Raw genomic sequence first — 27,978 nt, forward strand, 5'->3', positions numbered from 1 at the left:
TTCAGCTTGAAACCCAAATAGAGCACATATGCAAGTCTGAGCATACTGTATCCGTAGCAAGGGAAAATTACTTTTTACCAAAAAAAAAAAAAAAAAAAAAGCGCCTTAAAACAGTTAAAAAGAGGCAATTCTTAAATTATTTAGACAAGTTTACAGCAGCCCTAGGGTAATCATTAGACAGTTAATCCAAATGTATATATGAGGTCATATACATATAATTTTAATTTTCCTATAGGGAAAGTATTTCCAATAGCTAGACACAAAAGTACAGTTTGAAAATAACTTTTCCTGTTAACTTATCAAATACATTCTTTTCAATACAAACAATCTGATATTGTACACTGGAATTGTGGGATATTATAGTGGAATTGCAATCTCCAGCATATAATAATTTATTTTTAAAAGATCTACAAAAATAACAATATATAGGGAAAAATATTTAAAATAAAAACATAATTCACTCTTCCCTTCACCTGCTCCAACACTGACATAAAAGTTAGGTGGGTCCCACTGAGGTAATAAAAGCCCCCCTAAATATAGCTAACTTTACAGTCCTACAGAACGCTTCATTTCCTAGACTTACAGTAAGATTTCTCTACCAGAGACATAAATAAAAACTATCTGCAAATAGAAATTATTTTCCCCTAGCTACCAACTTAACATTAATCCAAAGGTATTTCAAATTGGTTTTTTTACACTATTTTTAAAAGATTACATAAATTGAACTTAGAGAAGTATAAAAAATTAGTAGAGGGATACACAGGAAAGCTGTGCTCAAAACAAATTCGTTTTTCTGCCACATACAACACGTTTTACCCACACAAATGGAAATTTTCAAGTTACTAACCAACTTTTAAAAATAGAATACAGATGCAAAAGTAGTCATTAGTATTTATTTTAAGCAGCTTTAAGTTGTTTAACAAACATGAAAATCTCAGAATGTTAGCTACAGGACACCAGCAAGCTCTGTTTAAGTAGATGATGTGTTTTCCAGTTATGTTCTTTGCACTCTCCTTCAGTAAACCCCACCACGGGTGACAGATGCTTATTCAAGTAACTTCACCACCTATATATCTTTTTATTAGCAAGAGAGCAAAAGGGATGTTTTCTCTGATGGTCCCAAACCTATAAACTCTTAAGCACAGGCTTAGTAACACTTGTGCTTACATGTTTTCCTTTAAGTACCTTCCAGTTTTCTGTTTCTTTGTATTGGGCTATTCACATATGTGAAGTCCACATCTGAAGTGTTAATAGATTCTGGAGCCCAATTCACTATTTTTTTTTTTTTTTTTTTTTTAAATAAAAAGTATATTTAAAAGGCAAAATACTTCTACAAGTGTGACTGCTTCTAAAAAGACTGACATATGCAGGCTGACATAAAATAAACTAGAATTTTATTTTAAAGAACTGTTAGTGTCTCCCCACAACATTCACCCTCCCTTTGCTAAAGAATGGACATAATGAGTTAAGCAATGGGGTTTTTTAGATCAGTTTGAATTTGCACCCGCTGAATTTTATCTTTGTTTCCAAAATGTAAAGTGAAGCTTCCATCCCTGACACAAGTATTTACTGTATTATAAGCATGAGGAAATGCAGCACTTGGAATTCAAAGACAGGAGGGCCTCAAAAATGAATAGCTGCAAATCTCAGGGACCAGGGAAATATTACAGTCAAACCCTCAGAGCTAGTTCTAACAGTTGTTGTCATACTGCAGGAAGTAGGGCATCCACATTTTTCAAAAGAAAGAAACATAAGAGCAGGTTGCCAGGTAGCTCATATGCTGCCACTTGCTAGCAGTGCTTTCTGAAACAGCAGGACCTCTGTAAAATCAAGGTCTGCCTTCTTCCAGCTGAATTCATGGGGAAAAAAAATTCCTAAACTTTCTTTTTGTCAGCTGATGCCTCCCACTATGAAACTACCAACACTTTGTAGAAAGTGATCTATTTTTTCCTTATGCAGCACTTATAAAAAAAAATTATCTGCCCCCTAAAAACAGACCTAGGAGCATGTGAAATGGGAACTGGCACTACCTGGTCCCTTTACAGAACACTGTGCTTTTTGTCCACTGTCTGTTTGAAAAGAAAATGTCCTCCTGGAGTTGGTTGCTAAATTAAGAAATGAAGCTGATACATTTTTTCTATAGATGTGAAAAAAACCCAAAAAACCCCAGATTGTCCACCTTTCTAAAAAAAGGCAAGTACACTTGCTTTTCAAAGCAAGTCATATGTTGAATTTTATATATGTGGGTAACATTAGATTTGCTGGTATTCCATTATGGGATGGGAAAAGGAGAACCTCCCCAAATCTAATAACCAAAGATTGTAACTCACCTTTTCCTTCACAAATGAGAGGCATTTAAATGTTTTTTTAAAACCCACCTTAATCTGACCATAATGCTCAAAATTTGATAGTAATCGGAAATTCTCATTAACCATCATCTTAGGTTTGTTCCCATTAAGGTACTAAATTATCTGGAGCTAAATAATAAGAGCAAACATTTAAAAAAAAATCAATTAAAAAACCCCAAATCCCTCCAAGTAATCAAAGTAACTGTCTGAAAAGTTCCATTGCAGTATAAAAGAGAACAGAAGCTAATTTTTATATTTCAGGTCCGAAACAATGAAAGCATGGTAGATATGTAAATTGACAAAGCGTTCTCACATATCCCCACCGTTCTAATCCCAAGGAAATTCCAACCATCCCTAATGCTGGAAAGGTTACAGTCAGCCTCTCAGTGGAGACACAGCTTCAGGGAAGCTGAAACCAACAGTTCAATTATAATTTCACAGAACAACTACTACTACAATCCTGAACAAGACCATTCAGAACTGGGCACCTGAAGATAAATGTGAGCTTAAAAGCGGAGCACCAAAACCGATCTGGTTCTTCCTTTTTCAAGTGTCAGCACTCACCAATGACTTCAGCGGTAGTGGCTGAGCGCACAGAGCTTCTGAAGGCGCTTAAATGCAGACTTGACAATGTAACTGGGGATACCCCTATCCTTCCCATTACTTCTAGTAAAGTCTTGGCCATGTCTCTGAGACATCTGCCTCCTGACCACCATTCAGCCAGAGCCCGGGCTGCTCCCCACACTGGCAATGGCCCCCCATAAAGTGAAGCACTCTTTGTAACGTGCCCTTGACAGCCACCTCACACAGGATTAGCTTGCTGCCCCATTAACTTACTGAGAAATGAGCTGGTGACAAAAAAAACCCAAAAACAAAACAACCCAACAAAAAAAACCCCACACAACACCAAATAACAAACAAAAAGACCCCAACCTTGTTTTTTAACTCTTGTGCCCCAATATTCCATGAACTGTGTACAGTCAGCACACAGCCAGCACCTACCAGAGTCAGTTTGTTTCTCCCCATGCAGGGTGATGTGCACACAAGTCTCAAGTGAAACTGAGGTTTTAGTGTAAGCAACATCTGCTTTAAGTCAGGCTATCAAGAGAGTAAATTAGATTTCTAATTCAGTAAACTGAATTATTATTAAAAAAGACAAATTTAGCTGCAAACTAGTCTGCATCAGAAGGCTGTATTTGGTCCAGTCTCTTCTGGTGTAAAGAATTTACCACTACAGCTATGATGGCAAACATTCCCTCTTTCTTTTAAAACATATGAAAATACTCAGTTAACAAATAATTTCTAACAATAAACAAATGCTAAAAATCTGCTGACTTGCCATATAGCTCTGAATACTCACATTTCAACCCAGAACATAATTCTTACAAAGATACTGGATTACAATATGAGAAGTTTTACACATTGTTTTAACCTCTATTATTTCAAACTTCATTTACACAAGTAGGTGTTATTTTTAACATGGAAAATTTATGGTGATTTTGGTCCCTTTAAGTGCATTCTTTTGAACTCCCTGAGTACTGTACATTCCTTTTCTACAGTGAATTCTGACTGGAAGATGCTGAATAAAGTGGTTTTGCATTGCTGCATATAAAGTAAAGTCTATTGCTTAGAAAGAAACACAGCAGTGTTAAGATTTTACAAAATATGCAGCTCATGTTCCAGCATCTGAACAACGTGCGAGCCTTCAGCTTCCCCAAATCTCCCCTTTGGGTTCCAGAAGTGGCTACTTTACATCCACAAAGATAGTCAAAATGCAGTTACTGTTATTACTTATGTCTTGGCAGATAATTCTTACCAATCTGCTGTCATTTATACCTGCAAATTAACACAATGGAATAGTCAAAGCCCTCTTGGACCAGCCATCTCTATTCAGGCACTCCAAGGTCAGTAGCCATATTGTGTAGGTTTTTATAAAAGAAACAAATTATACCAACAAAGTAATCCTCTAACTCCATATTTTCAATACACAGTAGTTCTTAACAGTTAATAATTAAATAATAATAATAATAAAAAGACTATACCACTTCAATATGAGTACTCATATTGAAGTGTAAGTATAAGCAAAGTATTGACAATAAACTGTAGCATATCCAGTATCCAGTTCCAAAAATAACTGTGGGTTGCAGCAGGGCTGAGCATTTGCTTATTGATGTTTTCTGTTTTAATGAAAAAAGAAAACTGGGCAGCATATTGAAACCAAAAAGAAACTCAGGTAAAATGAGTTTACTTTTTTAAAAAAAATAATTTATAACATAACATAAAAAATAACCAACAGTTCATTATGTAGCAACAATATAAAGAGTTTAAGGTTACTGAATCAATCAGTATATACTAAAGATAAGATACTTTAATACCAAATGAGGCTTCCAGTTTTGCTTAAGAACTTTGAATTATTTAGCTCATGAAAGAATACCTTAAATTCAACAGATATGACTGAATCTGTGCACTAGTTAAAATATAATATTGCAACTGCACATAAAAAGATGCATTTATATATATACAGTTTTTACAGTGTATGCACATGTGTGTATACGTTTTTTTTACTCACCCACAAACACAACACAGACAATAGAAGGCAGCATAGAAATAGTGTTTTGAATATAAAAATGATTTGTTTTCAATTTAGTAGAAAATGTGTAATTTGCATTTTGGCAGACTTACGGGTACAACTATACAAAACGAGGAAAAGCGCCATGCAAAAGGGTTAAAATTCTTCTCCAAAGTAAATAAGGGAAAACAAAAAAGCCTAGCAGATTTGAGAGTACTTTGCAGTTAATGGGAAAAGCATCTAAAAGATAACATAAAATACAGAAATGGTTTGGTTTTGTTACTTTATACCTGGTTGTACCCAAGTACAGGTTGAGCTGTAAAAAAACCAAAAAAATAACAGAGCTTTCACAAAGTCAGACCAACTATCACCTTTTCTTATAAACTTGGTAAGTATACCCTCCATACATCCCATTTCTCTTGAGCATTTAGCTGTTGTTCTTATACCCAAGGAAATGTCTCTGCAGGAATTCAACTGGTTTGTAATTTTTTTCAACAAATTAGTATAGCTCTTTTGTATTTGATTGGGTTGTTCATTCTGTTTTAGCTGCAACGTCTAACGTGCTCCAGAACATACTCAGGAAAGTGCAGGCTGCACACCTGTAAGCCATCTAGCTTGCACGGCATCCTTGGATATTCATCTTCTTTCCATTTGTTTTCCTCTGGATCAAAAGTGAGGATCGAATCACTGTAATGACCGTTGTAACAAAGGCCTCCAAGAACCATTATCTGTTTGTCCAGAACAGCTACACCGTGACCACTCCTACCTATTGGCATAGAAGCCAATATAGTCCACTGGTCGGTATCGGGGTCATAGACCTCTGTAGATGGACATCCTTGAGATTCGAAGGAGGCTCTCAGGATCACACAGACACCACCAAAGACATAAAGCTTACCATTGTAAGAGATCATTTTGTGAAAGCATCTTGCATAATTCATTTTGCATTTGTTCTCCCAACAGTTAGTGACCACTTGAGTTCTCCTTGTTCGCTGCTCTACTGTCCCCTCTTTACTGGGATCAAACACACACACTTGCTTAGAAGTTGAAGATGATGTAATTCCACCAGTGATATACAACTTGTTACCAAGCACAGTCCCTTCGTGTCCGTACTTATTGACTGGATAGGGATCCACAAATTCCCATTTATCTTCAGTAATATCATACCGTTCAGTAGAGTAAAACGTTTCATCCCTGGTTCTCCCGGCCACTGCATAAACGTACCTGCCAATCACTCCAACAGCAAACTCAGAACGTGGCACAGACATGTCTGCCATTCGTAACCAAGTGTTCTGTCTTGGGTCATATCTAAACACTTTGGACGAAGCATGGAACTCACCATCTGGCCCCAGTTCTTCCCCACCTAATAAGAACACGAAGTTATTTACAATGGCAAGGCAGTCTGGTCGTAAAGGTACTTGAGGACCCTCTAGTTCCCACCACACCCTCGGTTTGTGCAAGAGAAGAATTTTACTGTTTACCATACTGTGTCCTATCATTCCTCTAAATACTGCAGTCTGGGGTTTGGCAGAACGAATTTTGTTCGATTTCATTTCCATCAGAGGCTGTTGGTGAACGCTATGAAAGTAATTCATGGCTTGGTCAACCTCATGTCGCAGCTGCCGGGAGTATCGATAAAACTCTGATGTTTTTACCTATGAATACATTTAAAAGACATTAAAATTCTGACCAAGAGAAACAATCCAGAAAACCTAAATCACTATGCGTCATTAGAAGATTATTTTACTTTGCTTCATTCAGGCAATCTTGAGAGCAATTGCATTTATGCATGAAGGTTTAAACTGATGTATTGTTATCCAAAATCCAGAAGGCAATTTTATGATTAAGAGCAGTGACTAACATTTTCAGCAGAATAATCACATGCAGAATTTGTGCTGGAAATAGACCCAACTGAAATCCCCAAGCCTAAAAATCATTATTCCTTTTCCTGGAAAAAGCTTCTGTTCATCTTCTGCTTAATCCATAAAGTACCCAAATTAAAAATTCCATCTTCCCCTGGGTTTCAAAGACACTCTACACACCCATTCTGTAGTTACCAAGGTCTACTGTAGTCTTTTTTTCCCACCCGAATTCTCACAAATGAAGCCTGAACTCTCAAATGCTAGGTTCTGCTCACAGGGCTATTTAATTGCCATGGGGTTGGAAGGGAAGGTACCCAACCACCTTCCTTCAGAATCTGTGCTTGCACCAACCACCCATCATGATGATGACCTTATGGTTTCCCCTCTGTGAGTCTCCACATGTTAACACATGCCTTTAACACAAGAAGGAAACACCTCCACCTATAATCCTTTAGTTGTGCATTTCTTTGGCAAATTGCAGAGGCAGGCTTAAACTTCCCACGTAAAAGTTACAACCTAGGAGCCACCCCTGCTTGGTTTCAGAGGAGTTGTAAGCACAGGGGAAAATTCCTAATTCCAAATAAGAATTCCTTTCTGGGACCCTTCCTACTATCTAAGCCAATTCAAGTGCCTGAGGCTGATCCTGAGAGCATTCCAAAACACATCCCTGTCTTGAACATTTTAATTAATCTAGCTCAAGGCAGTCCTCAGCTCCCCATGGGAATCTCTTCAGAGGCCTCATTCTTCCTGTACAGTCTGGTGTAACACAGCATTCTGAATCACACTTCTGAAACAACAAAATCTGCTAGATGTTGCCAAATCCACAAACCCTCCATCAGATTTGATCCTAAATCCCAGTTTCTTTCATATAAACTTGGATTGCTTTCAAACAGTCTGAAAGCCTTTAGTACCTACCAGCTCTAAATAAGAAGCAATGCTCTAAAAAAAAAAGTCTGAGGCCACTCTGAAATTTCAAGTGATCACAAGGTAACACCAGGAGTTACTATCTTTAAGACTCTTATCCCACCTCCTCCTATCCTCTGTCCCAAAGAACAAATGCCTCAGGAGTGGTGGTATGAATTTTGACATATATGGAAAGCGATTTGGAAATGAATGTTCTTTATGCCTTGTTCCATAAACACATACCATTAAAACTTCGTTAGCCATCTGTTAACCATCTCTTCCTTGTGGAGCAATTAAGATATTCTGCTGTCAAAGAATGATTTTTTAAAAAAAAATCTTTTGAACTGTTATTATTGAACACAATTTGCAGTTTTGAGACAGTTTGAAACACCAGATTTAAAAAAAAAAAGCCAAATAATAACCTACTATTGTAAAGCAATGCATAACTCAAGAGTGACTGTGACTTGATGTTTTTATTTATACTTCTTTCCTCCACTTTAATTCTGACAATTCAACTTGTCTTTGAAAAAAAGGAGGATGGTCACATGCAGATCACATATATTATTCTTGCAGTAATGTCCAGCTCCTTTCTACTGTTTTTGCTAGAAGTGATTTTGGAGCAAAAAGGTTTACTCGGGAATGGTATTTACTAGAAACGCACAGTAAGTCCAACTCTTCTGGGAACAACAGCTCTATTTTCTCATTGCAAATAATGAATATATCATACAAAGGCAGATCTGCTCATATGGTATTTGTTAGAATAAACCATACACCTTGCCTGACCGAAAAGACTGAACATAAGTTACAGAAAATATGCTGGCATGGGGAACCACAGCACAGAAAAATGGTAACATATAAAGGTTGCAAAACATTAAAAAGGAAGTTAAAATAACAAAGAATCATGGCTGAGCTACTTTAGCCTTAAAAGGAACTTTTAAATTCTAAACCAGCAGGACTACTTCAGGTATTCCCAAACTGGAGCTATCCTCTTTGGAATTAAATAAAAATATAAATTATCTTTGTTCCACCTATACACAGTTCAGGTCTTCTTGGATAATTATGGAAGACAACGGGATCAACATGCTTACAATGCAAAGCATACCAGCAAAGCCTGGCAGAGATGGAAAATGTTTTTCTTTCTCCCTCAACATTTACAACTCTGTTATTAGACCTAGAAATTGAAATGCCAGCCAGAAACTGGAATTAAAATAAGCCTACAACCTCATCACTGTACTCTTTCACATAGCCTAAATCTCACCTCATGAGAGCACGCCAAAGGAAACAAGGAGCATCTCCAATTCCAGAGAGAGACCCTCAAGACCAGGGCATCAATCTGTTTACTATTGCTTATCTTGACAAAGGCACTCATGTCAAAGCAAAGCCTCAAGCTCTTACCTTAAATGAAAAAGACACCAAGGAGCAAATGCAACTCCCAGTTATCAACACCCCTATCAACTGAAGTTCACAGGGAAGCTTTGACAAGAACAAGTTTGAAGAGCTGAATGTGAAAATACACAAGCACTAGCAATTCTTAAAATACGCAGAAAAAAAAACCCCAGAAAACAAGAGTGAGCAAATCCCTCACACCTGGTAAGAAAAAATAACTGGAGCATTCCTAAACTTGGCTGTCGAGGAAAAATATCCTTGTTTCTAGCCATCCAACTTTCACCAGCAAAACCTCTGCCATACAGGAGCAGTACCTCTGCTGAGACTCAAATGATGGTCTAAGATGAATGTTAGGATATGCCTGTAGGAAAGTACAGACTGCTCAAATGTGCTTGATGCAAATGAAAACAAAGCAAATGTAGGTCATTTGGCCCCATTTCAGTCACACTGAAATGTTAGGAAATGTTCCAGAACTATTTGAAAGCCCTGTTCAGCCCCTAGTGAGAAAAAACCCGTGCCTACACTTTCAAATAATTTTACAGTAATTTTCATTATTTGTGTATATAATCAAAAAAGAGAAGCGTTAAAATTTATGTAGTTTGGCATTTAAAACAACTGTAAGTTGTGAATGTCAGCAGATAAAAGCCCATGCTTTTGCAGGAATTTCTATCTGACACCCAAAACATGCAGAAGGAAAACCCCCAGCTTTCATAAGTAGGCTCTGCCACTACCTGTAAGTAGCAACAAGAAGTTGATCAGGAGATATCAAAGTGCTTATCAACAGACCAATTTTCCTGTTAAGTTCAAATGGAGAAGCTCTGGAAGAATGTGTCCATAATTACAAACACTCAAACAGAACACACAGATTTCAGCAAGACAGATGGAAATGTACAGCAATTGTCACGAACCCTGAAGTAAAACAAATGTTCATTCCCTATGAGTACATCATCAACTCTGAACTGATAAAAATATATAAATGCCTCAAAGCATTTTTGAAGTTTTTCTTTAAACTGTTATCTTGCTGAAAGGTCTCAAAGGCATTTTCAGTTGGACTCCCTTATCAATCCCAGTCATACTGTCAAAAAAAGGAATTTAATCCAAGTGCTAAAGCTTTGCTCCTGTGATTTTTTATTTTTTTTTAACATTCTCTACATTCTTTCCAATTCTTTCTTTAATTTTCTGGAGAAAAACTTCTTAAAGAGGTTATGCTGGGACACAGCCTAATGTAAGAGTTTCCACAAGATCTCCAGAAATGGAGAATGGGAACTGTCTCAATGTACGAGCTACCAGTGGGTCACAGTCAGACTTTCAGCTACACAGACTGAGAACAGCATAAACAAAATCAAATGTGTTATTCAATAATAAAAGATGTAAAAATAATTAAAACATCCACCCCTCTACTCACCCCCTAGGTCATCCCTCCAGTCACACTAAATTTGAGCTTTAATGCATTTTCTATTCTTCATTTCAAATCAGTGAAACACTCCATAAAAAGTGCTGGCTTTCCAAATTAATGCAGTGATTAATCATTTCCTATTTTTCTGCTGTACTGAATTCATGCTTTTTTACTTGCAGCAGCTATGGAAGTCTCTGAATCTTCCATTTATATTATATGAAGAATTAAAACCAAAAATTAAGCCATTATTTTCGAATTTGAAAAGTTATCCCCACAAAAAAACAGCTGTCCCACATTATGTCCATCAACTTTCCTCCTCCCCAAAAACAATTCTGCTAATGAATAAGCTGCAGGAAGAGCAATAAAATGCAAGGTAAATGCTCTATAACACACCTGACTTCAGTATATAGCCTTTTTTAAAAAAAAATTTCTTCATACAACCATTTACAGCTACTGCTCTATTTGTATTCTTGTTACTTAGGTTTATAAGAAAAAGCTTTCAAAACCAGAAAGAATGGCTTCTTTTGAACAGCCCAAACTAAACAGATATTATCTGTGCACCTGGTAACTAAATTTTAGTATGCTATTATATGGACTGGATACTAACTTGCTTCCTTCTGTAGAACTGGTAAAAAAACCCCAAAAGACAATCAAAACCAAAGCACAGAAAGATCTCAATGGCTCATAATGTCACTTTATCATCTCTAGTCATGTAAATAGAGAACTGTTTTAAAGATTCTAACTTATTAGAATCCTACTGTTCTTAACCTATAGTGCTTAGGTTTTCTAAGCCTTCCATTTCTGAATGTGTGATGCAATTCAAACTCAGCTAGGACTGTAGCTACTACAAAAGCAATGCTCCACCTTTCCAATGAACAATGATGGCATCTGTATCACACTTCTAAAGACCAAATTCCTACTCAAACCCCCCCCCACCTTATTTTACTAGAGATTAAAAACTTATTTTATTAGAGATTAATCTGAAACAAAACTATAGATCCATCAACTCCACTAACAAGGATCCTTATTATTTTCACATCTACTTATCTCTGGCCATATTCTAATCACAATTTTAAGCAGGTATGAGAACTGTTCTGTAGATGTGAAGGACTATTCTGCAAGAATAAAAATTACTTAAGTGTTTTCAGCCTAACCGTAGGAAGGCACAGCCTGTGAGCAGGAAGGACAATGCCCTCAAATTGATTACTCAGCTGTTCCTTTTTAGAAACTGGAAAGAGAAATAGTCAAAGTCAAGCTGGAGTCTAATTCAGTCTCATCTCTCAAATCAGAGTGAATCAACAATCTATATGCCACAATTAAGAAGCTCAGCATGTAATAAATACTGCTAGCAAATCTATTCAAATCAACAGTAACCTTAACACCCAAAAATATTAAGCACAACACCTATTTTCAATAAGAGGGGGCCCTAACCTCACCCACACTTCTTATTCTATGCTTTAGCAAACAAAATTGTCCAAGTAGATACATATGTACTACTAGACATGGAGGTAAATGGGGGAAAAAAGAAATTCAACACATTTATGAAAGGTAAAGTCACAGTAACATAAAATTACAATGACATCTCAAAACCTACTCTTTTCTACTCAAAAATTACTATTACTAGGAACAGGACAGCAGATATTCAAAGATAATGTGCTAGTCATCTTACCTCTACAGCTGATGAACCTAGTGATTAGTAAATTTTTGATTTTAGCTGGCAATTAATAAATTAGCATGGGCTAGTCATAATAAACCTTACAGATTGGACATAAAAAAACCCCTGGGATTTAAGGACAGAGATTTTGAAACAACACATCGAACTGAGTAGTACACAGAAACTAAATGGAGGCTAAACAATATATTTCAGGGAAATCATGACACAGTTGCCTCCAATAACACTGAGATTAGCTCAGTGATCCAGGTGAAAGGCACTCCAACTTCTATCTCCAAACTTCCTCAAGACTTACAGAGCCATGGGTATGTTCCATAAAAAGGAAGGCACAACATGGATGGTGAAATTTGTGCTTTTCCCCTAACACTTTGCCTTTACTTTCTAACTATCCCCTAAACCATTACTAGATTTATCTTTCCATTTTCTCCCATACATCTGCATGTACTTTAAGAGCTGAGGAACAAAAGGAGTACCTACTCATAGCTCAGAAGCCATTCTTCCAGGACAGTTTGCAGTAAGCAAACACACTGTACCTTCAATTGTGCACTCTAAATGCACATCAGCCTCCAGGTACGAATACAGACTGACTGATTTAATTTTTAAATCGTACACCTCTCCAAAAAATTATGTGAAGAACAGAATGGCTTAAGAGGACAAAAGTTATCCTTACCCTGACATGCAAAGTTAAGTTATATAAGTTATTTATATCCTACAGTGACAGCATCTGAGAAATGCGTATTAGAAAGATTACACAAAAGTACATGACGAGCCAGCCAGTGTACAGCTAATACAGAGTTTGGTGAACTGGAAGAGTCAGCCTCAGACTGTATTTGGTACACTCATGCATTCAGTATGTGCTGGCTTCAGGAAAAGGGTAGCTCCTGTTTGTGGATCTCCAAAAAAGGGAGATTAGCCACTATTTCCCTATTCTACACAGAGAAGAAAGAGGCTCTCCCAGAGTTACTGCCAGAACAGTGAACAGACATGCTCTTTTATTAAAAAAAATAAAGTGTTCTATATTCTGATGTTGGCTCCAACTGCAGTTGTCCTTTGTCACTTGTCCTGCTGGATAACTTAATACTCTCTAGCCAGGGTAGAACACAAATGCATTCCTAGCTGCAGTAACAAATGACATCATTAGCTCTGCTTCCCTCTGCCGAGCTGTCTCACTCCATGATCTGCAGTGGCTTTTCTATGCTCCCACATACAATTAACAGGAAGAGTATTACCAGATAAAGCTTTTCCATTGAGGTACGTAACCTGGCATGCTGGAAACAACTTTTCTCCTGAAGTTGTATCTGTTGGGCCATTTGTTAGCTGTCAAGATAAAACTTAAGAAGCACTGTATGAAGGATTTATACCAAGGATATCAAAACCAACTCCAGAAGTTATACCCAAATATAATGCTGAAGACCAGCATCCACTTTCACTTGCACTTACTGAAATTTAACTGAAGACAGCTTGATGCTTGAGCTTGCATCCCCAAAATTCATACAGCTGAAGCAGACTCACACAAATCCCACCTTATCAGATTAACCTCAAAAAAAAAATGCTGTGAATTCTGTAGATTTTATTACTGAAAAGTTTAAATCATGTAATAATGCGGTAGAAGTGCTATTTAAAACAAGACACTACACAGTACCCTGCAGAGTTCTGCTCTTACTAATTAAAAATGTCTTAACCCAATATAAACATTACATTAGTGTTCTAAAATACATTTAAGTATTTATTTTGTTTATGCCTGTCATCTAATATAGCATCACAAATATATTTTTATGTATTATTACTTCATATACTCAGTTCACACACAGAGAAAAAAATCCAAAATATAAAAATTCACTAGTCTGAAGTAATTAATAGCTCTTATAATTTGAAATACAAATAAGTATAAGAATTACTGCTTGGATGATCCAGTGGCCCTTAAAACCACCAAAACCAATACAACCGTATCTGCATATCCACTAGATAAAATATATGGGAGATTAATTTGTAAGGAGCACAGATGGGGTCTGAACTCCTATTAATTTGCTGAGAGGTGAAAAATACAGAAGGTGAAGTTGTATCTTGTAACACAAAATTAACATTGTTAAAACAGCACAGATCAAGTAATGCCTAACCTGAACGCTGTCACTGGCCTGTAAGAGAACTGCTTACAAAGTATTGTAATCCTCCAGAGAGTCTCAAGAACTAGAAAACAATTTTTTGTCTGTTCTTCAACAGAAGAGTAAAAAAGGCAAATTCTCTTTTAATTCTTTACTATATAAAATGCAAGTTGAACTATAAGATCACCTGTTACAGAGTCCTCTGATATTCAAAGTAAATTGTTATATTTGATACCATCAAGAATTCTGACTGTATTATGTCTTGCGTACAACCAAGTGTATGTGTCACTTTGCAGGATGAGGGCTTACTTCTAACTGCTGTATAATAGCACAAGCACTGAAGATACAACAAAAAACAACACTGCAGATTTAAGGGCAGATGCTACTTTTCATTTTAAATAACCCTCCCCTGTACTTAAGCCACATTAAGATCTACAGTCACTATTTTTGATTATATTGATAACAATCATCATAAGATACACCCTACATATTATACGCAGGTCTAAAGCCTCTGGAAAGCAAGAAGCAACTTGTGGAAAACAGTTAAGAACGTATGAAATCAAACTAGATACAGGTGACCCTATTTCAAAAGGTCTTTTCCACATAAAGTCACGTATAAACACGTACTGCAAACATACCTGTTCTCCAGCCACTGTAGGTATTATTGTCTAATAACCAAAGACAACACTTCTAGATGTTTGCCTTCTATGCTTTTCTTTATTAGAAAAACAAACACTATTATTTTGTTCCTTCTCATAGCTTCCGGGATCTTACCTATTGAATGGCATGCTGCCCTAGCTAAATGATGAATCCTGCCTACTGCTTTTCAAATGCACCAACCTTCTCAAAAACACTGGATGGTGTCATCAAACAAAACCTGATGTTCTGAATGATGGTGTCCGTATGTCTCCAGCGTCTTCTATCATGGCGCAGCCAGGCCTGAACAGCTTCATACAGCTCTATCTCTGGAAACCTGCTCAGGTGATCATTATCCAAGTATGACATGAGTTTCTCAAAGCTCAGATATGAAAGAAAGTCAGGTCTGGACATGAGTGGCACAAAATTCTCTAGCAGAAAGGAATCCAGTTTTTCCCTGACTCCTTCGATGTTTACACCAAAATCATCCAGAAGTCTCATAATTTCTGCACAGTTTTCTAAGCAGATTTTAGCTAGGAGAAAAGAGCAGCAAAACTTTACCACCTCTATAAGCTGGACATACATGGCAGCCTGAAGGATTTCATGAACAGTGTTCATACTCAGTTCAATAGTTCCATAGTACATGAATTGGAGGACATGGCTGAAGCCTGTAGCTGTCAGACCTTTCAAATGGATTTTGTCCTGATCTCGTTCTCGCATGTCTGCTGTGAACATAATCCTGAAGTAATCACTCTGGGTGGCAAGCAGTGCTTTATGGGCCTGAAATTGGTGGTCTTCAATGACAAGTGTGACATCAAGAAGCAATCCCTCCTCATACAGTGCTCTGAATCCTGCAGAGACACTGGTGTCATGGATGGAGGAGCTAAACCCTTCCACGTCCCCTGCCATGAATCACCTGGGGGGAAGAAAAAAAAATAAATAAAAATAAAAATAAATCATAACTTCTAATAACATATTGCAAGCCCTTTCTGATCAGATAAATCCTAACTGAGACTGTTTTGATTAGAACTTAAAAGTCTTCACCATTCTTTCTGTTTTCTCTCCAGCTGAAAAATCAACTTAGGAAATAATTTAAAACACAAACTTTAAATATTTCTCCCCAAACCAAATATTCTCATTTTAAAGACAGGGTAATGAATAAAAATAACTGTGCAATACTGCCAAAATGTTTCCTTACTCCAAGTTAATTCATGGTCATATAATGAACTAAAAAGGTTGTCATGGTTTTTTTCCTCTCCCTCAGTCAATCTTTTTAAAGAATTCATCCCAAGGGAGCAATAAAACACCCACTCTTGAATATCAAAGGTCTCAAAAAGGAAGCCAAACTTCCCTAATTTCAGAAACAAGCTTCAGTAGATCTGTACATGGTATGATAAAAAACTATTATGTTTTAAAATCTATGTCAATTTACTCAAAAGTTATTTGTAGGAAAATGAGTATTTTCACAGATACTATTTGAAATTGTGTGCTTCACTACTCCTGTAAAAACACAGTCCCATCATGTCCCCCCTCCCATTTCTTACTATAGCAATTAATATTAAGTTATGAGATCTATGAAATGCAAAATACTAAGGTAACAAGAAACATTGACAAGAATAGGTCACAGAAAATAATGTTCTGTATAGTGGGCTTAGTGAAGCTTAATTGCTCATTAAGCATTTGCAGATATAGTGTTACTTACATGCAAGCTAAAATTAAACTGCAAATAAACCAAAAACATCTAATAGTAGCAGGAACCTACCCTGTTAAAGTCAATTCAATAGTAAAAATAAAAACCTATTCAAAATCCATAAATTTCTCAAAATGTTGCTCAACCTCCTTGGGTTTAGGTAGGGTGAAGTTGCACAACACAGCTTGAACCAATTAGCAATTCATCGAAGGACCACAGCACATTGCATTCTCCTTCTCTGTCACATTGTGGGACCTGAGTTCCTGCTGCCTACTTTCAGCCATTTCTGGGGTTCATTGGGCTTCTCCAGAAAGTCAATCCAACTCATAAACATGACTAAAAAACAAACTAAAAGCAGGGAGAGACAGACGTGAAAAAGACACATGACAGAAACATAACCACCGCCAGTCCCCAGCACACACGAAACCTCTAAACTAGAAATCCTTCTGCTTCCCAGTGAGCTGACTTCTGACTTGACACTGTGGGGTTTGGCACAAGAACCAGCCTGATGCAGAGGGCAGGACACATACTTGTGCAGGAAGAGAGAGAGGGAGCAGCAACTTCCCTATTTGGCATTCATTTACTATTAGAATTGGTTCAGCTACTTTTGTTCCACCTCACTCCACCTTAAATTACGTCTCAGCTTTCCCTCAGATATTTGTTGTATTTAACTCTGAATTTTCTATAACAAATAAAGCTGATAATATTATGGTACTGGTAACCCACATGAAAAGCTAAATAATACCAAAACATTAGAAAAACCTGCAGATTCTTAAGGTCATAAAACTTCAGTCAAGTATATGGACCCAGAAATGCTTCTAGGCTGGCCTGTGTTTCACAGCCTCAGAGAGCAGTTACCACTTACCCCCACTTCCTCAAGTACCACATTCTGGCTGCTGCCATTGTAACAGGAATGCATTTTATTAGACTCATCAATGGTTAAGCAGCTCCTCTCCTTCACTCCTCAGCACACATCCTGGAAAATCAAACTGGAGATACCCTTTGTCTGTGCAAAACTAAACTGGTGAGTGGGTGTTTGTAGCCACACCTCATGGAATTAGCACCACTCCCACACAGTTGAAGCCTGATGATGGGATCTGGGAGTGTTCATTACAATTAAGGCCTTCTCACAGAAATCAGATTCCTGAAAGTAAGAGCAGGAGCAAAGAACAAAGACGACAATCCAATCGCTTCCCCACCAGTACCCATGATAGCACCTTCCCTTCAATGTCACTGAAGACAAAGAGAAACATGCAAACTGCTCTGGAACCCCATATAGTGATTCTCTTATTCCTCAACATCAAACGTTGATCAGAAAGAAAAATAACCATCAGATATTCTTCTTAGTTGTTGCCAATTCTTACACAAAAGCAGATGAAGAAAGAACCACCTCACCAATTCTTACCACCTCAAAAAGAAGTATAAAGCCTGACTTCACAGGATTCTGCTTTCTAATTGGATTTCTGATACCAAATAAAAAGGTAAGCACCAACATTAGCTTACTTCCTTCTTTCATCGGAGCACTTGTAACTCTTCTCCTCCCATCCCCAGTTCCCTGATGTTAATAACAGCTGAGCTCATACCTCAGTCCTTCCTGTTCAAGAGATTTAATGATCACTTGCCTTTAAATGGGCCACTCATTTTCATAAAACATACAGTGACTTAAAACAACTCTCGCTGTCTGAAATCAGCCAAGAGAGTCAGTGGTTACAAGGACTCTCAGAGAGTACCACTGTGCAAGTTACAGTGCTTCAGGAGACCAACTAAGACTTGGCTCAGCATCAGCTCCATGATCAGGGTTAAAAATGGGAAAGGACAGTTGGAATTTGCAAATGTGAGAATGCGAACAGAATAACGCAACAATGTATCAGGGGAGAAAAAGTAAAAATTTATAAAAACATTCCCAAAGTGACAGAAGCAATATATATTCATCTGGAAATAATGGAATCTCCCATCACACAGGTAATCCTACTGAAGGGATTTCTTCAAAACAGTTTGTGCATTACTGCGTACCTGAACAGCACTGAAAAATCACAGCAGCAAGCTCCAAACACACAGTAGGATCTTTGCCCGTACCTTGAGAAAGGTAATTAAATTATGGGTACTCCACAAATAAAAGCAGATAAATTAACTTGTACAAAGGATGGCCCTAAGAAAGGCCTCTTTCACTACCCTCAAAGAAGCAAAAAGGAAAAGCTGAAAGTGAAGTTAAGCAGACATGGTAGATGCATCTCCAGCACTGCTTTCAAGGATCAAAACAAGTAAATAATACTCAACACAAACAAACAAAACCCACAAACCTGAAACAAACAAACCCCTCAAACAAAACAACACAAACAAAAAGAAACCCAACTAAACCAGCACCAGAGTCCTGGGCAAGTGGCTCTAGGTGGCCCTGCAGGTGGCCCAGATGACCTCCAGAGTCCCTTACAACCTCAACTAGTCAGTGAACCTGTGATCGTGTTGCTTTTCCACAGACACTGCAATGATACGGAGATTTTTTTGTTATCTTCTTTTTAATTCTGATTAAATAGAAATAAGAAAAATATACACACACAAAAAATCATGTATATGTTATTATACTTTGAATTTGGAATCTAACATGGCAGCAATCAGTGAAATATTGAGAAATAAAACCCACCTGTATTTAGGGAGCACCCCTTAGGGCTCCAATTTTTACATCTCCCTACAACTGGATATTCCGTAAAAAGTATTTAAAACACTGAGTCAGCCACAAATCTCCTTAACAGTAACAAAACATTTGGAAATTATTATTTCTGAATGTTTTAAAAATGTGGGTGTTTAAATCACTTAATCCTTCTTTCCACATTCCTGCTGATATTACTTTTAGTAAATCTACAGTTTTCAACATCAACATATCTTTCCTCCTAAACAGCAGCAAGCATTTAAGGGATTACTTAAGTAGACACAAAACCAGTAAGACTTCTCCATACACCATCTAAAGAAGCTTCAGAATTCTATGAATGAAAAGCAAAAGGACTCCTTGTCTCCCTGCATTAAATAAAAGCAGTAAATATCCTTTTCTTGGCATAAAGCCATATACATTATCAGCAAATTTTTCTTTAAAACAATAAAAATGTATTGCCAGTGCAAATACACAAAGGGGTTAAAGTAGTACAAAAACTGGGAAAGTAGATAATTAAATGCATATTATGCTTAACTGGTAAAAATCTTCATTTCTAGAGCTAACATCCTCCGTCAAAAGCAAATAGCAGTGTGGTAGTTTCAACATTAAAAAAAGCAATACAAAATACTCTCAAACCAAGAATTTTTCTAAGGCATAGCTGTGCCATTCCTCCCACACACACACTTGCAATCTTTGATGTAATTCTAAGCACTATTCAAATGCTGCAGTTATTTCCCACAGGACAATACATAACGATTTTTTTTTCATATTTTCAATAAAAATGGAAAATTCAGTTAGATTTTCTTCATGCATGCAAATCACAGCAGCACACTTAATCCAAAAGAAGACATGGAGCCTGCAGTGATCTATAGGAAAACTGGAACAAAAAAATTCCAATGTACAAACAATGAAGGGGAGGTGGGGGGCAATGTACATTGACATTCATTATTGTTCTGCACATATTAAAGCTGATCAGGGTAATGCAGCACAGGAAGTAAGACTCTGCTGAAAAGCCAAACAAGAAATACATTTAATCTTATTAGTTGTTCCTTACATTTTATTCTCTTTTAGCACATAATGCATTAGATTCTACAGTGCTGTGACTGTAAAACCACTTACTTGGAACACTGATTTCTCATCTTTATGCTGCAGCTGTAATAAAAGTCTGAAAACCCTACTCGAGACTGCTTTTTCTTGCTAAACAAGGAGAACCTTCTTTCCTCAGGGTCTGAGGCTCTTAGTCACAAGCAGAAGAAATGGAGTCTAAATGCACTGGCTACTGAGAAGTTATAGAATACCAGCTTTTGACTCATGCTCTCCTGGATTTAAAATCTCTCCAAAAGCAGTACTACCTGAAAAAGGGCCCTTTGAATAAGTGTCTTTATGTAATATGTAAGCTTATATGCATTTTCTAGAGACAGAAAATTATTGTTCTAAGAAAGTATTGACAATACCAAGTCTAGCACACCAGCTCAAAGGAAAATGTCTGCTCTCCTTTACTGTTGTTCTTTAGTAACTCATTTAGGATGCTGAGACAGAATCAACAAGATCTGTTTTGTTTACTGATCATGGAGCAGTTGTTCATTTTACCTATCACATAGATATTCTAAGAAATCACCTTTGTGGACAAGCTGAACAACAAATTTTCACATAAAAAAACCACTATTATTTATGAGTTACACCATAAAGATATTTCACCAGACACACAGAACCACACTTCTGTTACACAAAGTACTAAAATAGAGCTTAAAATGCAATAATCTCTTCCATCCACCAAATGCATGCATTTAAATGTAAATGTTAAAGCCATTAAGCATGCTTTATTTGGGGAGGTGCACAGCAAAGGCTGCCTACAGCAGAATTCTTTGACCCTAGTTTTGTTAACACTCCATGGTCAAATGTTACATACACACGTGAAAATACAAGACAACAAGCGTTTGAACACACTAGCAAACATCACAACTGCACACATGGCTGAAGTCTGGGCCTTTGAATGCAGTGTACTGTATTGAGTAAGAATGCAATTATAACATACACAGTATAAATAATTTATCCCCCAAATGAAACCTTCGTTTACATGGTTTAAAACTGAAAACATTAAATTTTGTCCACCATTTTTCATCATTATCCCCCATTACCAGCAACAGGAGTGATGTCATTTGGGATGGATAATAACCAGCAGATATCAAAACTTTCCACTGCTACAATTGCAAACATAGGGAACAAAGAAATACATCCAGTCTCCATGTGTTTTATCAAAAAATCCTTTCTAACTAAGTACACTAAATTTGGGAAACAATTTATCTTAAACACAGTGCTATGTTCAGGTTTAAGACTTAAGCCAATCCATCTTGAGAATTCCAAAAGCACTGCATTACTTGAGAAGGGAGAGGTTAGGAGCTTACCGATCACCAGCAGCCAGAGGAACCAGACTGCCAGAAATCAGGAATTAAAACTTGGCTACTCCTGAAAGCTGCTCACACTCCATTTCTTAGGGGCACAGAGCTGACCAGAACAGCTCCTCTGACCATCTCTGCCGATGTTGCTATCTGGGAGCAATGTGAATCAGCTCATAGCAACAGTGGCACTCTGTATCATCCTGGTCCATATGGCGGGGTGAGAAGCAGCAGAACTATTTACAACCAAACCTACTAAAGCCCAGCCTGCACTGCGCCTCAGCTCAGTATGGTTATTCTTCACTCTAAGCGTGCCAGAACCTGTAATGCACTTCACAGACACTAAAATAGCTTGAACCATCTGTCTAAAAGGTCACTGCATCACAACATCTGTACAGGAAAACCTGCTTCCAAACACAGAGCAAGCTCAGCTCAACGCTATTCCAATTGCATTTACTGATACCAGAACAGGTGCCCTGTATAAAACAATTGACACATCCACAAAACTGAGAATTGCCTTTAACTGGACATATTTGTATTACTAACACCTAAAAGTTAATTGAAAACTACAGATTTGCCATTGCTCTCCAAGTGGACAGGACTGCTCTATCCTGAATGATATCAGTCCTTACATACGTATATATTTGTGTCTTATAGAATGATTATGAATTCAAATGTAATAAAAATGTATTAATAAAGCGTGATTCTCTCACTGTGTAGTTTTTTATTAAGAAAATTATAGTATATTTTATACATAAAAGTAGCAAGCCAAGTATGTTTGTGACAAAAAATCCTATCTTTTTAATCACAAATTTTTAGCATAATAAGATGGAAATGAGCTACAAGTAGTATTTAAACTGTATTAGTAAAAAAAACCTTAAAACCTAAACTAAGGTTGCTAAAACTACCCCCTCCATTTGTCCTTTTGTTATCTGTGTCTTTATTGCTAACTTAGTAAGTAGTCCATCTTCTGAGAAAATGACATTTATTGTGCCCTTTGTTCAAGACACACGGGTTTTGACCTAACTGCCAAATGTCAAACTCGCTTGTCAGAAACAGAGAAATCTCAAACATATTTAATTTCTACACATATCCCCCAAACTGGCAGCTAGATGAATGGAAAAGGTCTGACGTCTCCAGTGTGAGCTCAATGGTTATCTGCTGTGCTCTGCTTGCTGAAAGGCAAATCAACACGTGTAGATCCAAACCAACCACAGGGTATAATTAAGGAAAGTGAATGGAGATGAGTGTCAGTGGGAAAGTTTATAGGACATGTGGCAGAAATTAAACACGTTTACTAGGTGATGGAAGGGAAAAGACAGGAAGCATGTTGGTGCATGGTGGTATGCTCAGGGGATCTGAATGTGAACTGGGGCAATGCTGGTGCAAGAGCTGGGTTATTCTACAGGCAAATTTATATAACAAGTCCACAGGAACAGATGTCAGTAATTCTGTCCTTTCATCCAGCAGTAGCTTTATGATTCCCCTACTCCCCTTCTAAATGGGAGGGAAAAAACCCAAACCCCAAACAATGAAAAGGCAAGAACTTTAAAGTGACGTTCCAATAGATCAAAGTTCTAACACCAACCCTGGGAACCTCTACTCCTTCACATCACGGATACTTTTTTCACGATCAGCTACAATTTCGGTGGGGTGGGAAATGGCCATTTTCGGGGCAGGAGCTCGTATGATCTACTTCAGCCGGTCTGCTCGCACGCTCAGCCCCGCTCCGCCGTGAGCGGAGCTCGCAGGCCGAGCTCCCCGGCAAGCGGGGCTGACAGGCCCGGGCTCCGCGACGTGCGGCCGCAGGAACCCGAAGGGCCCGGCGGGGCTGCGGCCGCCCCGGACCCGCCAGGCATTCGCTGCGCCCGCCCGGCGAGGCCGTGCCCGATGATCCCCGCTCCAGCCCGCCTGCTCCCCGCCTGCCGCCCGCGGGCACCCGGCCCGCCGCCCCCCCTGCCCGGGGAGGAGGGTCCCTGAGGGCCAGGAGGGCGCCCGGGCCGCCCTGGATGGGGCGGGCGGCGGGAGGGCCCGGGGGATCCTTCACCCACCTCTCGGCAGCGGCGGCGCTGAGGACGCGGCTCCTCCCGCTGGAGCGGCGGAGAGGGGCCCCGGCTCCGTGTACCATACAGGCGGGGGCGGCGGAGGGAGGCGCCGGGGGGCTGCGGAGAGGGGCAATGGCTGAGGCGAAGCCGGGAGGAGGAGAAGGAGGCGGAGGAAGAAGGGGGGATCCTGGGCTCCCTCCTCCCCGCGGTCCGCGCTCGGGGGGGAGGTGGGAGGCGCCCCCGCCGCGCCGCCCGGGCACCGGCGCTCCCGGCCCGGCCCGGCCTCGCCCCCGGGGTCCCCGCCGCCCTCACGCTTGTTTACCTTCCGCGCTGCCCCGCGCGGCCGCGGGCGCCATGTTCCCCCGGCAGCACCGCGCCGGCCGTCACTTCCGCCGCACCTGCGGCCGCGCGGGCGGGCCCGGGGCAAGGAGCGGCCCCGGCACCCCGGCACCGCCCCGGGCCGGCCCCGCTCGCCAGCCCCCGCCCCGAGCGGGCTCAGCCGGACGCCGCAGCCCCGGCACAGCCCGAGAGAGCGACACCGAGAAGCATCATCTGCGTTCGGCCCGCGAGGACGCGCATCCACACGCGTTCGCTTTCGGAGGGTCGGTGTTGCGCTGCTCTCGCCCACCCCGCTGCCTCCAGGCTGCGGCCAATTCCTCCGAGGCAGCTCCCGGTTCTCTCTGGCAGCTGTCCGGTGTAGCACTGCATCCCGCCCCGGGCTACAAAAACCCCAGCAAGGTGCCGGCTGGGCTCCTCCCCGGACTCTGGCCATCCGCGGGTGCTGCGGGCTGATGGCAGCTCCCTGCTTTCCGCAGGCTGCCTTGCCAGCCGGCACGGGAACGGGGAACCAGAGCCCCAAGGGCCAGGGCCGGCAGCCCTCGAGCGGCGAGCAAACTGCGCACAGGGAGCACAGGCCTGAGTAGGACTCTGCCTTAGTACCAACATCACCCTTTGCTTTGCTATTTTGCCTATGCCTGGCAAATTCTAATTTTATTGTAAGAGATGAACCTACGTGGACCTTCGGTTTACCACTACCACCCTCAAACCATTTGCTACCCTTCTATGTCACTCAGTGCTTTAAATAGGAGGCCACAGGCTGCCATCCTCTCCCTGTTTACCGCCATTCCCATCCCCTTCACAGCCTATTTTCAGTCTCTCATTACCACCCCCTCCCCATTCTTTATTTATAAAACAAGTGTACCTTCTCTATAGCTGCCACCCCCAAGCTGAATGTCTTTCCCACCTTTCACAGCTTCACACATCGAACCAGCTATTCCATGCCCATGCGGTGCTTCACAAAGACTTCCCAATCCTATCCCCACTCTGTTCAACTGCCCACCTACTGTTCCCTCTGCTACAATCAACTTCCCATTCACTCCTTCATCCCAGTGGCCATACCTCTCTGGCTTTCCAACTCCTTACTATTCCATCTCATTCACTCATGCGGTAAATTTGCCCCATCTCCGCAGTCACTGTTTTAAAACCTGTTATTTGTGTGCTTATGGTGAAGGGCCTTTACAGACCGACCCTGCCAAGGCAGTAGGTGTTCCGGCCACCTGTGTCTCCAAGGAGAGACGTTCCCTCCCTTTTCCATAAGGTACATCTCCTGCTGCAGCAAGCATGTGGGTACATGCTTGCTGCAGCAGATGTGCCTCATGGAAAAGGGAGGGAAAGCTTCAACAAAGAAAAATTAGTAGAAACTAAGTTTCTTATATAAAGAAATGATACAGCCAAAGCTTCATGCATCCTTCTGCACCCCTCAGACTTTTGACCTTCATAGGTCAGCAAAGATGGAAAAAGCTAAGCAAGACTTTCATGTTTTACCTGACTGTCATTTTGCTGTCTGCAGTTTGTATCAAGCTGAGGCACAAGATGATCTTCAGATCTCTCCTACACACTGTCACAGAAGAAGACCTCAAACCTAAAACAAAACAAAACAAAACCACAACAGCTTTGACATTTAAAACATCTCAACATTTCAAAGCACAAAAACCCCCTCCCATCTCCTTGTCCTTCACATTGACCAATTTGCTTCTACCAAAAAATAAAAATATGTTAATAATATCTCAGTTCTAGTCTCCTAAATAAAATTAATTACATTTGGGCCTCTGACAATGACCACTGGTATCAACATTATCTTACTGAATATTAATTTAAATTGAGATTTGGGTTGATCCCTCTGATTTAGGCATCTGTACAAAGTCAGTGACTAAGTAGTTACCACTAGCTTAAATGAGACTATTGCAATAAATAAAATTCTGGATATAATTTTTTCAGCTATATTAATATGCTGGTTAGGATTTAATTCTAATATTTTTAAACTTTATTTATTCATGCATACATGTACAATACACAATATATTGACATATGACATAGTGTCAACTCCTAGAAATGTTCTTACCTCTTTTAGCTGGAGTTGTTTAGCCTGGACAAGGCTCTGAGGAAACCTTATAGAAGCTTTGAATGTTTAAAAGGGGCCTAAAAGAAGGCTAGAAAATGGATTTTTCACAAGGCCATGTCGTAACAGAAAAAGGGGGAAAGAGGGCAGGTTTAGATCAGGTTCTAGGAAGAAATTCTTCACTGTGAGGTTGGTGAGGCACTGGCATAAGTTGCTCAGAGAAGCTGTGGATGCTCCATCCCTGGAAATGTTCAAAGCCAGGCTGGGTGGGGCTCTGAGCAGCCTGGGATAGTGAAAGGTGTTTCTGCCCACAGCAGGAATATTTGAACTCAATGATCTTTGAGGTGCCTTCCAACCTAAGCCATTCTATGATCCTACAATAATTAGACATTTGCAAACTTCAGACTTTTCTGGATTTTCTTTATACTATAAACATTTCTAAGTGAATCAAAATAGCAAGAGTACCTCAGAATATGTAAAATGTACAATCCCATTGTTAAAATAGAAGCAACAGTTTGTGTAGTTTTTTTTTCTCATATTCCTGACAGGGTATTTGGCAAGGATTAAGTCCTTTTTAAAGGCTGTTTCAAATATGACAAAAATTACTTCCATAATTTTACACTGCACAGCATTTATTGCATAATTTAAGCAGCTAAGTAACTACAGAGTCCAGTATTTTCAGTTCATTTTCATAAAAGAGGGATTATGCATACGTGAACATCGAGGCAAATACAACCAAGTATTGCATCATGTTCCCACTACATCCCGTGTATCTCAGTTGTTTTTCCCAGAAGTGAGATATTGAATACAAAACCGAAATCACGATGTGGCCTGATTAAAGATTAGATAGGAAAATTTATTTTCCAGACCAATGTACAACATGGTTGGGTTGTCATTGGAAACACTTCCATAGATCCTGGAAGGTTCTATGTTAATTTCTTCAGATCAAGAACACTGGCAATGTGTTCTTTGCCCTAGGTATATCCAGCAGAACTCACTACTAGCTCTTGTATCAGGAAAGCATGGAAACAGCAGCGTTTGTGAAAGTGGCAGGTTACAACCATTGTTAAACCAGGCATACCAGTTTCACACGGGTTTCCATCATCACATTTCAATCACGTGGCTGTCTGCCCCAAACCTGCTTTTTTTGCCCTGCAAAGCCAGGCAAAGTCTGGGAACAAAGGTGTTTTCCAACAGACAAAGCCACTGTTGTAGGCACAACACACACATATTTGAGGTTACTGGTTACCTGCACTGAAACCTGTTTCCCTGACCACAGAGGAAATACTATCAGCAACATCCTCTACGCCTTTAAGAGGTTCCCATGAAGAAGTCAGTTTGATTTCCCACAGGGAAGGGCTGGGGTGCACCTCTAAACTGGCTCTCACCACTGGATTAGGGATTTTACTCAATTTTTAAAGCTTTTATGTCATACCCAACTCGGGAAACATCAAGCGTTTGGTGGGATTTTTACCTGTTTCACACAAAATATTCAGGTTGTTCGTAGGCTGGGGCAGCTCTCACATCCACATGGTCTGCCTAACAATAAGCGCACAGTCTACAAAAAACAGTAACAAGAAAAAAGGTTAAAATTAGAAAAATCTTCTCACGCCGATGGCCAGCAGAGGTTATGACACACGTACGGTGACACCGCGGCCGATGTGCTCACTTCAGTACATACACGGACATCGTGCTCCCGCCACCCCCCCGGTGCCTTTCTGCATCGCACCCCCTCGGCACCCCAAATAAATCCGCACAGCAACAAACCCTGAGCGCGGCTCCAGCCTCCCGCCTTCGGCTTTTCTTTCACCGAGCCCGCTCCCCTTCCCGCAGCCACGGCTCCAGCGCGGCCTGTGCCGGGCTCCGGGCGCTCGGTAGCGCGGTTATCGGGGCGCTCGTCCTGGCGGGCTCCCGGCACCGGCCGAGCTGCG

General features: G+C 39.8%; 1 protein-coding gene across 4 annotated transcripts; it reads right to left on the reverse strand.

Annotated features, from left to right (window-relative positions):
* KLHL15 (kelch like family member 15) lies at positions 1-27,955 on the reverse strand. Of its 4 annotated transcripts, XM_040055010.2 has the most exons (5): positions 27,815-27,955; positions 27,522-27,605; positions 25,474-25,570; positions 15,076-15,787; positions 1-6,569 (listed from the first exon to the last, which is right to left on the reverse strand). In XM_040055010.2, exons 4-5 carry the CDS (start codon positions 15,778-15,780, stop codon positions 5,460-5,462), a joined length of 1,815 nt encoding a protein of 604 aa, XP_039910944.1. In that variant the 5' UTR covers positions 15,781-15,787; positions 25,474-25,570; positions 27,522-27,605; positions 27,815-27,955; the 3' UTR covers positions 1-5,459. The 4 variants fall into 4 exon arrangements, with proteins under 4 accessions (XP_039910944.1, XP_039910946.1, XP_039910945.1 ...); XM_040055012.2 differs by lacking the exons at positions 25,474-25,570; positions 27,522-27,605; positions 27,815-27,955 and adding an exon at positions 23,972-24,036; XM_040055011.2 differs by lacking the exons at positions 25,474-25,570; positions 27,522-27,605; positions 27,815-27,955 and adding an exon at positions 23,656-23,889.
* Between the last annotated feature and the right edge of the window lie 23 nt (positions 27,956-27,978).

Source organism: Hirundo rustica, chromosome 2, assembly GCF_015227805.2.
Source record: "Hirundo rustica isolate bHirRus1 chromosome 2, bHirRus1.pri.v3, whole genome shotgun sequence".
NCBI lineage: Eukaryota > Metazoa > Chordata > Aves > Passeriformes > Hirundinidae > Hirundo > Hirundo rustica.